The sequence below is a fragment of the Lipophrys pholis genome (assembly GCF_963383615.2).
Source record: "Lipophrys pholis genome assembly, chromosome: 19".
NCBI lineage: Eukaryota > Metazoa > Chordata > Actinopteri > Blenniiformes > Blenniidae > Lipophrys > Lipophrys pholis.
This window is the reverse complement of record NC_137647.1, coordinates 13,708,183-13,720,243: the sequence shown is the minus strand read 5'-3', so window position 1 is coordinate 13,720,243 and position 12,061 is coordinate 13,708,183. Positions and strand designations below refer to the sequence as shown.

General features: G+C 42.3%; 1 protein-coding gene across 1 annotated transcript; it reads left to right on the top strand.

Annotated features, from left to right (window-relative positions):
• The first annotated feature begins 494 nt into the window (after nucleotides 1-494).
• On the top strand, nucleotides 495-4,256 carry LOC308124122 (transcription factor Sox-8). Its single transcript, XM_080486945.1, has 3 exons — nucleotides 495-1,182; nucleotides 1,444-1,679; nucleotides 1,791-4,256. The coding sequence occupies exons 1-3, from the start codon at nucleotides 767-769 to the stop codon at nucleotides 2,543-2,545; spliced, it is 1,407 nt and encodes a 468-aa protein (XP_080343071.1). The 5' UTR covers nucleotides 495-766; the 3' UTR covers nucleotides 2,546-4,256.
• Nucleotides 4,257-12,061: the final 7,805 nt, after the last annotated feature.

The window sequence follows — 12,061 nt, the reverse complement described above, 5'->3', positions numbered from 1 at the left end:
TTATTATGGAATGATATCAAATTCTATTTTAGTCTCAATGAGTAAAAGTTTTGGAAATTGGTGAATTTTGTAAAGTCGAGCTTTAAAGGGGAAAACTCCATTAAAAATAAACACCCAGATCACATATCATCTTTTTTTTTTTATTACCTTGTCACATATTCCTAAACTTTATTTATACTCTAAGGAAATTAAGCTGTTTATTGTATTAGTGACATAAAATTGACAAAACCATCAATGTTTTTAATAGTGTTGTCATTTGTGCCTTTATTAGATTTCCTGAATACTTTAAAATTGCGGCAGAATATGTGTGTGTCCCTCAGCGTCTGCAACTTCAACAAAAACAGAACTGTTTGACCGACGAAAAGAAAAATCATTATAATAATGAGGCTCACATGAAACCCTAACCAATGGGGGGAAAGTGGTGATTTGTTCCGGCCAATCCCAGGCGGAAGGTGGAGTGACGATTTTAAAACTCCAACACAAGCAGCTCCTCCGTTCACATTGTGAACCACAACTTTCATGACCGCACCCCCCCAATGACAGCTTAGGAAAACAAGACAAACAAACAGGAGAGCTGAAGGAAAACAACGGACTTCCACTTCACGGAGACTCTTGAAGGAATCTACCGTGCGTGCGTAAAAGGCGCGCCAGCCGCGTCGCTGGGTGCTTCATCCGAGTTTGATTTTTATTTTTTGTATTTTTTTTTTAAAATTACTTTCAAATTGAAGTTACGGATTTTTCTCATCTCCGCGGGACTAAAAAGATCATGTTAAAAATGACAGAGGAGCATGACAAGTGTATCAGCGACCAGCCTTGTAGTCCGTCGGGCACCAACAGCTCCATGTCCCAGGACGAGTCCGACTCCGACGCTCCGTCCTCGCCGACGGGTTCCGACGGCCACGGCTCCCTGCTCGCCGGTTTGGGCAAGAAACTGGACGCCGAGGATGACGACCGGTTCCCAGCCTGCATAAGAGATGCCGTCTCTCAGGTCCTCAAGGGATACGACTGGTCCTTGGTGCCTATGCCCGTGAGAGGCAACGGATCTCTGAAGAATAAACCGCACGTCAAGAGACCCATGAACGCGTTCATGGTGTGGGCGCAGGCGGCCCGCAGGAAGCTGGCGGACCAGTATCCGCACCTGCACAACGCAGAGCTCAGCAAGACGCTTGGAAAACTTTGGCGGTAAGGACATTTTATTAATTTTTTTTATCAGCTGGATAACTAAAGGAATGGTAGAAATGAGCATGCAAAAAATAGCAAACATCACAAAATCATTCAGTTTTTTTGATAAATAATACAGCTTCTGCAAATAATAATAAATAATAATAGTAATATTAATGTAAAATTCACACAAATTTAAAAGCAAAGCTGTATTAAGCTTGACTGAATAATAATTGAAATCGAATATATAAAGATGTGTGTGTATCCATTTCCCCATCATAGCTTGCTTTCCGAGAGCGAAAAGAGGCCATTTGTAGACGAAGCTGAAAGGCTCCGTGTTCAGCACAAGAAAGACCATCCAGACTACAAGTACCAGCCCAGGCGACGGAAGAATGTGAAGCCAGGCCAGAGCGACTCCGACTCAGGAGCAGAGTTGGCACATCATATGTATAAAGCTGAACCGGGGATGGGAGGACTGGCTGGGATGACTGATGGACACCATCACCCTGAGCATGCAGGTATTTAGACCTCTTTATTACCGCTGTGTGAACCTTGTTTAAATAAACATCAAAGATGGAAAATGTTAAATATTTGGTATCTTCACACTTTATCTCTGACGTGTTTTCCAGGACAGCCCCACGGTCCACCTACACCACCCACTACTCCTAAAACAGACCTGCACCACGGGGTGAAGCAAGATCTGAAACACGAAGGACGTCGTCTTGTTGACAGTAGCAGGCAAAACATTGACTTCAGCAATGTAGACATCTCTGAGCTCAGCACCGATGTAATCAGCAATATGGAGACCTTTGACGTTCACGAGTTCGACCAGTACCTCCCGCTCAACGGCCACGCCTCGGGCCCCTCTGGCCTGCCCTCAGACCACAGCCACGGGCAGACTCCTCTGCCTGGCAGCGCTTACACTTCCTCATACAGCCATGCGGGCAGCAACGGGTCAGCATGGAGCCGCAAGAGCAACATGTCCTCCTCATCTTCCTCCGCTGGGGAGGTGGGCCAGCATCGTCTCCACATTAAAACGGAGCAACTCAGCCCGAGCCACTACAACGAGCATTCCCACGGCTCGCCCTCGCACTCTGATTACGGCTCTTACAGTAGCCAGGCCTGTGTCACCTCGGCTTCGTCAGCCGCCTCGGCTGCAGCCTCTTTCCCCAGCTCCCAGTGTGACTATACTGACCTCCAGAGCTCCAACTATTACAACCCTTACTCCGGCTATCCCTCTAGCCTCTACCAGTACCCGTACTTTCACTCGTCCAGGCGACCCTATGGCAGTCCGATCCTCAACAGTCTGTCCATGGCCCCTGCTCACAGCCCCACAGCCTCCAGCTGGGACCAGCCCGTCTACACCACACTGTCTCGACCTTAAGGGGGACCAAAATTCTAAAAAAAAAAACAAAAACAAAAAAATAGTCCATTCGCACCAGAGACTCATTCAGATCGATGCACTACTAATGAAGGAAGCAAGGAAGAGATGGAGAAATATGTGTGTGTGTGTGTGTGTGTGTGTGTGTGTGTGTGTGTGTGTGTGTGTGTGTGTGTGTGTGTGTGTGTGTGTGTGTGTGTGTGTGTGTGTGTGTGTGTGTGTGTGTGTGTGTGTGTGTGTGTGTGTGTGTGTGCGCGTGCATGTTGGTATGAGTAGGCTTCCTGTGACCATTTGAACATGAAACAAACAAAAGAAAAAGTGCCTGCTGATTTTATACAAAGCTATATTGTTGCGATGAAAAAAACAAACAAACGCAAACACTTGTAAAGACTTTTTACACAAAGAGAAATTGTGTTGTTGGTAAGCCAAACTCCTCCATGAGGACATATCGCCTACGCCTACATCCTGTACATCTCTCCCTTCTTTCCAGTTTGCAATGGCACGTGAGTGCACACTTGAGGTGCCACTGAATTGTGTGGGACTGAAAGGGCTTTTGGGCCCAGCTCGAATTTGATGCAGTTACATTCAAGAATGTACATGGGACCTGTTTTGTGAATTTACAGGGCAATTTACATGAATGGCCAGAGCTATATCGCATCAGTGGATCAGTCTTAAATGAATGGTTCCTATGAATCTAGTGTCATTTTGGCATAAAAGTCTTATATGTATTTATGTTGAAGCATTATCGGTTTTTGTTATTAAGTAGATGAGCACATGTAATGTGGGTTTGGTTGTTTAGAGTACTGTTTGGCTTTTAATGAAAACTAGGTTAATGAAGTAAAGGACAGTACAAGTACAGTACATTTGTTATTATTCAGTTGAAGACCAATTTCCAGAAACATCTCCATTCCAAGTTGCAGGCAAACGGACAGGACCAGCAGACTCGCACAAGACAGAACAGGTGTCTGAAATCTATGCTTGGCAAATTGCGATTAGTCATGATCGAGGGTTAAAGGAAATGGGGTAAAATAACACCACACAGTCTGAGTGACATGTCAGCTGGACCCTCTGTGTATGTAGATGGACCACGCGAGAATGTGTGCGTGCAGGAGTGTGTGTCAGGAAGACGGCATCGCACGTACAGTGAGCCGTTTCCTTGAGCGAGACGTACATATCCCCTGATGTGATGCACACCAAATCAGACACGAAAAACTTCTTCTGAGACCCTTTACTCAGATGTGAAATTTAAAGGGGTTTCGAGTGAAATTAGGTGTGCGATTATCACCCATTCTTTTTTTTATGTCGTCAGCCATCAAGTGCCAACTCACTGCTGCAGTCTTGCATAAAAATGTTTTTGTGCCTTCTAATGCTTATCATCAGTATTTCAATATGAAATTAAATTATTAACAGATTTTGGGCTACACACAATCAGTGATCCACCCCATACACTCCGATAACTCGCTCCTGAATATGTCCTTAATTTGAGATCATTCCTTACAGCCACGGTTTGTAACGTTCTGTGACAAACACACAGAGCACCATGCTCCAAGTTGAAGCCACAGAACTGTGTTTTGTATATCATTACGGTGTATAATTTTGAGAAAGGCTGTGAAAACAATTGTTGTTCTAATACCTAGTGTTCCACTCACACATGCACAGCTAACTCAATCGCTGGCAATTTAAAAAAATAAAATAAAAGATACGTTTTCCTGATACTTGTATTTGTCATTCTTGTTTGCATCCACATTTATTTTTTATTTTTTTAATTTGAATCTAATTTGTATCAAGCAGAATTTAATAGAACTAAAATGAACAGTGTTGGAATTATTCTGTACTGGGACAGGTGACCGGCGACACTTCTAATGGGTTTTAACTTTCTCTCCGATTCCTCACAGTGCTACAGTTACATCAATAATTAGTCAAACACCTTTTTAGATTGAATTTTTTCAGGACACATATATTGAGTCAAAGACAAAACAAGAAGAAGGCGGCGCATGCATCCGATCTAGTTGAAAATTAAATCACTTCGTCCTTGTCCCATTCTTTTTCTTTCTATCAAAATCTGTCCACAAGGTTTTGAGTTATCTGTTAACCAACAAACCAACAGCAATGAAAACATATGCCTCTTGCTGGAGGTAAATAAAACACATTGTATTGATCAGATTTGAAAGATTTTACAAAAAAAAAAAAAAAGTCAATAATTACTGACCTTATAAGGCATTTATTATAGTTGCGTATGCTAGAAGATGCATCTATCAAAATGTTTCAGGTTACACCCTTTTTTCTTTTTTTTAGTCATCAAACTACGAACAAGATCCCATCGCCTTCTCCTCATCCAGTGGGTAGAATGCTCAAGTTGGCCCTGGCATGCATGCCAAGCGGCCGTCCCTAACCAGTCCAGGGAGAAGCCAAGTGCCAGGGCCGCCCTGCTGAATTTTAATGATTCATTATGCTGTGGAGGGGCCCCATTGTGTCCCTTTATCCGGAGAGCTAGAAAGGAATTAATTGGACAGAAAATAGAAGGGCAAGGGGAACTGACAAGCCATTAAGAGGGTCCTGAATGGACGATTAGATGCACATGGGGGAGGACTTTACCCCCCCCCCCACCCTTTCGATGTCTCATATCACAGCACTCCGCAAACAAAAAACAACAAGAACAACAACCACAATGACCACCAGACCAAACTGCAGAAATAATATCAGCGCACATAATCTGTAGATAATAAAAGAAGATAATACCACAGCAGATGGGGTGTGGGTGGCTCAAGAACGACTTGTTGTTTTTCTTCCCTCAAACTCTTTTTTTTTTTTTTTTTTCACAAGTGTTTGCCAAATACTTTCAGGAGGAACTCTTGAGAAAGAACAGGAGTGAATAAAAGTGAGGCAAAAAGGCTCTTCAGGGTGCTTGGGTCCTGTTTCCCTGGAACTTGTCCACAGTTTCTGATTGGGCCTCATGAAAGATTCTACTGTAAATAGCGAAAAATGAAATGCAATCGGGAACTTTACAGTGAGTCACAATAGCACAATATACTGAATTAATAAATGAATGAAGGCTTTTTTTTTTTTGTCAATCTACTTGCAACTCCGTCCAAGGAAAACACGCGTGCTACTGCAATTCTATATAGCACAACATACAGGAACAGTACAATGCTGATACTCACACCCACATAAACCATTTCACTCCTCTCTCACATATACACAGAAGCTGAAAATGAGAAGAAGAAGAAGAAGAAGAAGAAGAAGAAGAAGAAAAAAAAATCATTTTAACACTGCCACATCGAGGCACTGTGACATTCCAGCTGTCTGATTGGTTTTGTTGATGGAGGGAAGGGCGTTATTGGCCAAAGTGGGAGTCGTGGTCTTGGCTCCAGAGGGACACGAGGGGAAAGCAAAATGAACCCAGTGAAACTGGTGCTCTCACCACCTGACCACATCCCATTGTTGGGAGAGCAGGATAACTCGCCTGGTAATAGTCTCATCCTGCCTAATGAGCCTGGCTGACTCAGGGCATGTTTCGGGGAAAGAAGAGGGAGCTGGGAACTGTGAAAACCCTAAGAATGCAAGGCTGATTTGCAAGGGAAATGAAGTGGACATAAAGCATGGTTATTGCCTGCCGCTGAATCTGCCCAGCTTCAAATCCACTTGATGTTCTGAGCTTCTCTCTTCCCTGAATCTTTATCCTGCATTCAGATAATGCTTCATCACTGCTGACATTTTTCCTTTGAAGCAAAGAGAAGGAAATACTTGCACCAGACGATTAAACTAACATTTAATAGAACATTGTTTTATTTTATATGCATTGATTATCACACATTCTATTCTCCCTCCTATTTTACATTTGAAATGGTTTAAAAAGTGAAACGTATCAGAGAAAACCTGTCTGACTTCTTGTTTGTTACAACGCTTCACGCTGCTCCAAAGAAAACACCTTCAGTTAAATTTCAGCTCCTCCACCCAAGTAAATGACTTCCTGAGGCTTATTTTGTCCCGTCTCCCCACTCTTCTCACTAAATAAGGCAGTCTATTTTATTATTGGTGTCTCCTGTGTTTGCTGGTGTGACCAGGCCAAGGAAAACAGGCTGGCGGACAGAACCAACACTGACTTCCACAATTCCTCTCGGACGGGGCCGCAGAGAAAAGAAGTGTGAGCGATACGGTGCCAACGCTCAGGCTTTTCAAAATGCCTCCAAATTGATGCTGGCTCCGCCGAGGTCACCGACAACGCCGCCGCAGTGTTTGCGTCACCCAGTTCCTCAGAGGGGCCTGATGTGAACTTCAGGGTTTTAATTCAAAACAGAAAAAGATTTTTTATTTGTTTATTTATCTTTAGATGTCCATCTGGGCTCCTGTTTCTACTCTAAGTTCCGAACTATTCCTCAGTAATTTATAAAGGATCAATAAATTAAGCAGCTTAAAAACTTTGTAATCAGAAATTCGAAAACCGTGCGCTTCAATCAGGCATAAAAAAGGAAAAAGCGAAATGTATTCTGAAACAAATATGTCCCCGTGGTGCGTCTGATTATGATTGTTTACTGAGAAGATAATCAGACCTGGGTCTGAAAGTATTTGAAAATAATTCGCTGTGTCTGTTTCAACCTGCTTACAGTGCCAGATGGGAGAGATTACTGCACCAGGGAAAGTCAGAGAGTGTCAGGTTACTTCTCCTACTTTTCTCTTAATGAAACTTTCTTTCACATTTGTTCAAAATCACATTTTCATTTCTGTAACAGAATAACAAATTTTCAGGATTAAAAAAAAAAGAAAAAAGAAGAATGAGTATAGAACTTGTTCAACATAGTAAAAATGTTAAGAGTGATATGACAGGTGGAGTGTTATTATTTATTATATTTTTTAAGGAAATTCCAAAAAAAAAAAAAAAAAAACGAGGAAAAGAAAATACAGCAACAATCTGACATCTGGTCATGTTCTGTTCCCCGAACAGTTGTCCACAGTCTTACACTTTCTTTTTTCATTTGTTCTCTCCTTTTCACTTTTCTTGGCACATCTCAATTGTGAATGGGGTGGCAGCATAGCTGCTCATCTTATTTCCACAGCTTTAAGACTTGTTGATTAGTAACTGAGGCTGTGTTTTCATTGTCACAGCTTTCTGCTTTTGTTGAACTGTGGCAGCGCTCCATCGTCATGTACTTTCTCCATCTTTTACTTGAAGTTATCTCATCTCAACCTTTTCCCGTCACACTTCCTGTCTTCTCCCGCACGAGATCGAGCTGAATGTCCCGAGTTTCAGTCACAGCGGAGGGACCTTCGATGATTGACAGCGCACAATAAAATTTGCTGCCTTTTTGAATCTGAAATGTGAAGGGGGGGGGGGGGGGGGGGGGGGGGTTCTTTTTCAAGGAAATTAATTTTGTTCCTGCACATTTTTAGGGGGTCAATATTATTTTTCTTCCTTGAGTATCACAATTTAAGATATTTTCAGAAATATGGAAATTGTGAGTTACAATTTATTAAAATCAAATACAAATAATACAAACTCATTGAATAAATCAGGACAGCGGCTGCCACAACCTCATGTTACTCCTGAAACTATTTCAGGGGTGATTCTTAAAATGAATATCCATCCATCCATCCATCCATCCATCCATCCATCCATCCATCCATCCATCCATCCATCCATCCATCCATCCATCCATCCATCCATCCATCCATCCATCCATCCCTACTGATGTATTTAATTTATTGCAGGACTTTTAACGCAATATATTTCTTGTATCCAGAAGGCAGCTGTCTGCACTTAGTTTCTGATACTGTTCTGTTGAAATAAAAATAAAAAACTAAAACATATAAATCAATCAGTTGGAATTCTTTCTGCAGTGGAAAATCGCTTTTTAAACAGTTTTTCAATTCGATATAGTGGAACACTTTAAACAGTTTATCTAATTTTCTTTTCCAAGAATTCCTTTGCCCCTAATAAAAGACAGGACACGTTCACATTAGTTTTCTAATAGCAGCTAACACATTTGGATCTGATCATATCATTTCATTTTTTTTGTTTGTGTGCGTGTGTGTGCGTGTGTGTGTGTGTGTGTGTGTGTGTGTGTGTGTGTGTGTGTGTGTGTGTGTGTGTGTGTGTGTGTGTGTGTGTGTGTGTGTGTGTGTGTGTGTGTGTGTGTGTAAAAAAAAAAAAAGACTGAAGATTTATTTATCATGTCAAGTCTTATGACAACAATGTATAACAAAGTAAACCTGATAAAGTTTCTATAAACCAACAGACTTATAGTTTTATGTAGTTTGATGGATGTATTCCAGTTTTCACCACCCACACCAATAATTAAAGACATCCCTGCAATTGTAATATAAAATTTTTAGATTTTAGTAATAATAAGATACTTTGGATGAGAATTGGAATCATTAGAGGGAAAACGAACTCAACGCAACAATTATAGTTTTATTGCTTTAAAACCAGTATTCAATGGTCAACTAAGGCCTTATGGAAATTGAAGTTAAGCTTAGTGGATTTAGAATGTTATAGTGTTTTCACACATTTTAATGCATTAGAAACGATGTATATCATATTAAGCAGATTAAACTTATATAGTATGTGTTTAGGACTTATGCCAATTTATAATATTTTGCTGTTATTTAAAGTGACTTGAGTTTTTTTTTTTTTTTTTATTTTACATCTCGATCAGCATGTCGGTCAGGGAATCTTTGTTTTGTATAAGGAACTGGCACACGAAGCTCCCCCTGCACTGTCACATTGTTATCCTGTCCCACAGCCTCCAACACTCACACAAGGTTGTCTCTTGTGGCCACACCGAGGTGGAGGAGCGAGCGAGACGACACTACCAGCATGTAGGATCCTGTGAGGCTGGAATGTCGAGTGTGGGAGGAACATTTGCCACAAAGTTTTCATGCAACTGATTGTACACAGAGGTAGTAGAACTAAAAGGGAAAGATGTAATTTGACTATGAAAAAAGGAAAAAGACAAAGATCGAATTTGGAGGAAATGAACTGAGTGCTGGAAAGTCTCAGGTAGAAAGAAAAAAAAAAAAAAGAATCTATTTCTCTTGTTATTTGCAGAGCCGCTTGGCAGAAAGTGCGGCAGGGACAGCAGGACCAGGGTTTTAAATGTTACTCTGTGTTGGCAGAGCCGTGTGTGAGTGCACTCTGTGGGAGCACCGAATCTTGTCGCCCAGCACAACATGGCAATTTAGACACAACAGCAGAGCCCATCACAACTCATCTACTCTGCTAATACACATATACCCCACAACCCCGTCATTCTCACAGGGCTATACAGCGCAGTGCCATGAGGAATACATTTTGAAGCCATGTCTGAGATGCCATGCTTACTCTAAGTTTCTGGGCTGCACAAAAACGAAAAGTACACCGCAACATATTAGGTGACCATTGCGATATTTGTTTAATATGCATATGATCAGCAACACATGTCCATCCTCTCACACTTGATAGCGCTTGTGGCATGACAAAGAGCAGGATAGAGGGGGGGGGGGGGTGAGGAAAAAACTAGGGAAGAGTTTGTTCTCCCATGTGGTTTTGGCCTATTCTGCAGGGCTTGGAGTCAAGCCAGTCTACCCCTGGTTCAGCCTTTGATATGGATGGGATTCATTATGTAACTGAATCTATTGTCAAAGTATGAAACAATATGGGGCCCGTCGGAGAGGTGTGCTCTCTGAGGACGTAAAAAAAGCAAGAAACTGAAGGGACACTGACGCTGCCCTCATTCACGCTGTCAGCGTGCGGACACTTTGAACAAGCGACAAGCTATTTGGAGACGTCGCGAAATTCTGTAAAGCATAACTTTATTCCGAAAGTCACTCGTATCTTTTTTTTGCACATTCATACTTTACTTACATTCACACACCTTCAAAGAACAAGCACAGAGGCTGACCTAAATTATGGAGATTGCTGTTGAATTCCAAGAATTACAAATGAGCGACCCGATTTTCTCAAACATAAATGAGTTTATTTACCTCCTGACTGTAGAACTTGATCAGCGGCAAAGTCAAAAGACAATCTCAACTCGACCGCAACAAACACAAACAGAGGTGAAACAACCGGGATTCGAACTCATCTTGCTCCCTGCGTCTGACGCTGTGGCTTCGAGCTCTATATTTTCCCTGGAGATTGTGGCCTCAGCGAAGTTGGGGACTGAGCGTCGATACCGAGAGAGCATCTTAGCCTTTTAGTGGTGTGCTGTGTTCATTATGGTTGATCTATGATGAGAGCAATGAACCCCAGAGTGGTTGAGGAGGTCACCCACTGTACTGTGCTATGGCGCCTCAAACCCGACACTGGTCCCCTGACCTTCGCTTGCTCTCGCGTTCAACGGAGAAATGCAGGGACACAGAACCGTCGGCAAAGTATCTGACATCCTTTACAGGAAAACAGCAGTTTGATTCGCGAGACGCTGCTCGATGCAAATGGCTGCAGCGAGCGGCGATGATTTGAATGAATGAAAATGAGATCAGTGTGTTTTCAGAGATAAATGATAAAGTGTGTGTTACCTTCATGCTCGCCGGTTGAAAAACAGTGACACTCCGCGATGCCAGTGGGACATGTACCGTAAAATGACTCGCTGTACGAAAAGGTGGAAACTGGGTCAGTTGAGGCCAACCTTGACCCCAAAAAGTGAGTAATAAAAGACAGGCGTAAGACTGGAGTCTGTGGTTTCCAGGCCTGCTTCCTCTACTAACTCACTCCCTTACTACTTCCTTTAGGTGATGTTTACTTTGGTCCCGCTCCACAGTATTCTCCCACGTCGAGGATCAACATCACAACAGTGGGCGCTCAGCAACGATTACATTTACAGTCCATTTAAGAGAAACAAAAACAAAGTTTGACAGCACCATGTTGACTTTTCAGGAAGGCTCGGAACAGGATTATGCTGACACTCAGTAAGGACATGCACAGCCAGAACCACCAGCAAAATTAACTTCAATCAAATATTTTCCAGTGTGAATACTCATCTGGGAACTTAATGGCTGTGTGTTCACCAAATATATATATATAAAAAAAGTGAATCTTTTTTCTGATGTATTTGCTGGATGATAAAAAAAATCCCTCATGACCAAAGATAAAAGTCGACTTTCAACATCTCTGCTCAGTTCTTCGTCCAAGACCAAAAAGACGGGAGCTGTTTTTATTCCACAACACTTCCATTGTCATCGTGCACTTTCAGTCACCATCCATCTTCATGAAAAGAGAAAGAAAAAGCTAAAAATAGCCATTTATCTTTGTGACAGGGCCATGATGTCACATGGTTTTGAAGTAATGGTCGTGTCAAATTTTCAGCGTCTGACACAAACACGAGTGGAGGACAAAGTGAAGAGCGAGTGGAGTTCTGCCAGGCTGCGGGGAGGTGACGTGCAGAACTGCTGCAATTGCCAGTAAGACGAACTATTAACTGTAGGTGCTAATGAGCTTGAACTTTGACCCCTGTCGGGCAGGAGGCCTCGTGCTCGGCTCCCTCTGGTGTTGCCTAACTGTTTTTATGGTATTATGGAGCTGGAGTGAGGTGGTGGTGGGGGGGG

What these genes read in the sequence shown, in the direction of transcription:
- LOC308124122 (XM_080486945.1), top strand. Translation starts at nt 767, where the DNA reads ATGTTAAAAATGACAGAGGAGCATGACAAGTGTATCAGCGACCAGCCT. An exon ending in ACGCTTGGAAAACTTTGGCG is followed by an intron (nt 1,183 to 1,443) that starts GTAAGGACATTT and finishes TCCCCATCATAG; the next exon opens with CTTGCTTTCCGAGAGCGAAA. An exon ending in CCATCACCCTGAGCATGCAG is followed by an intron (nt 1,680 to 1,790) that starts GTATTTAGACCT and finishes CGTGTTTTCCAG; the next exon opens with GACAGCCCCACGGTCCACCT.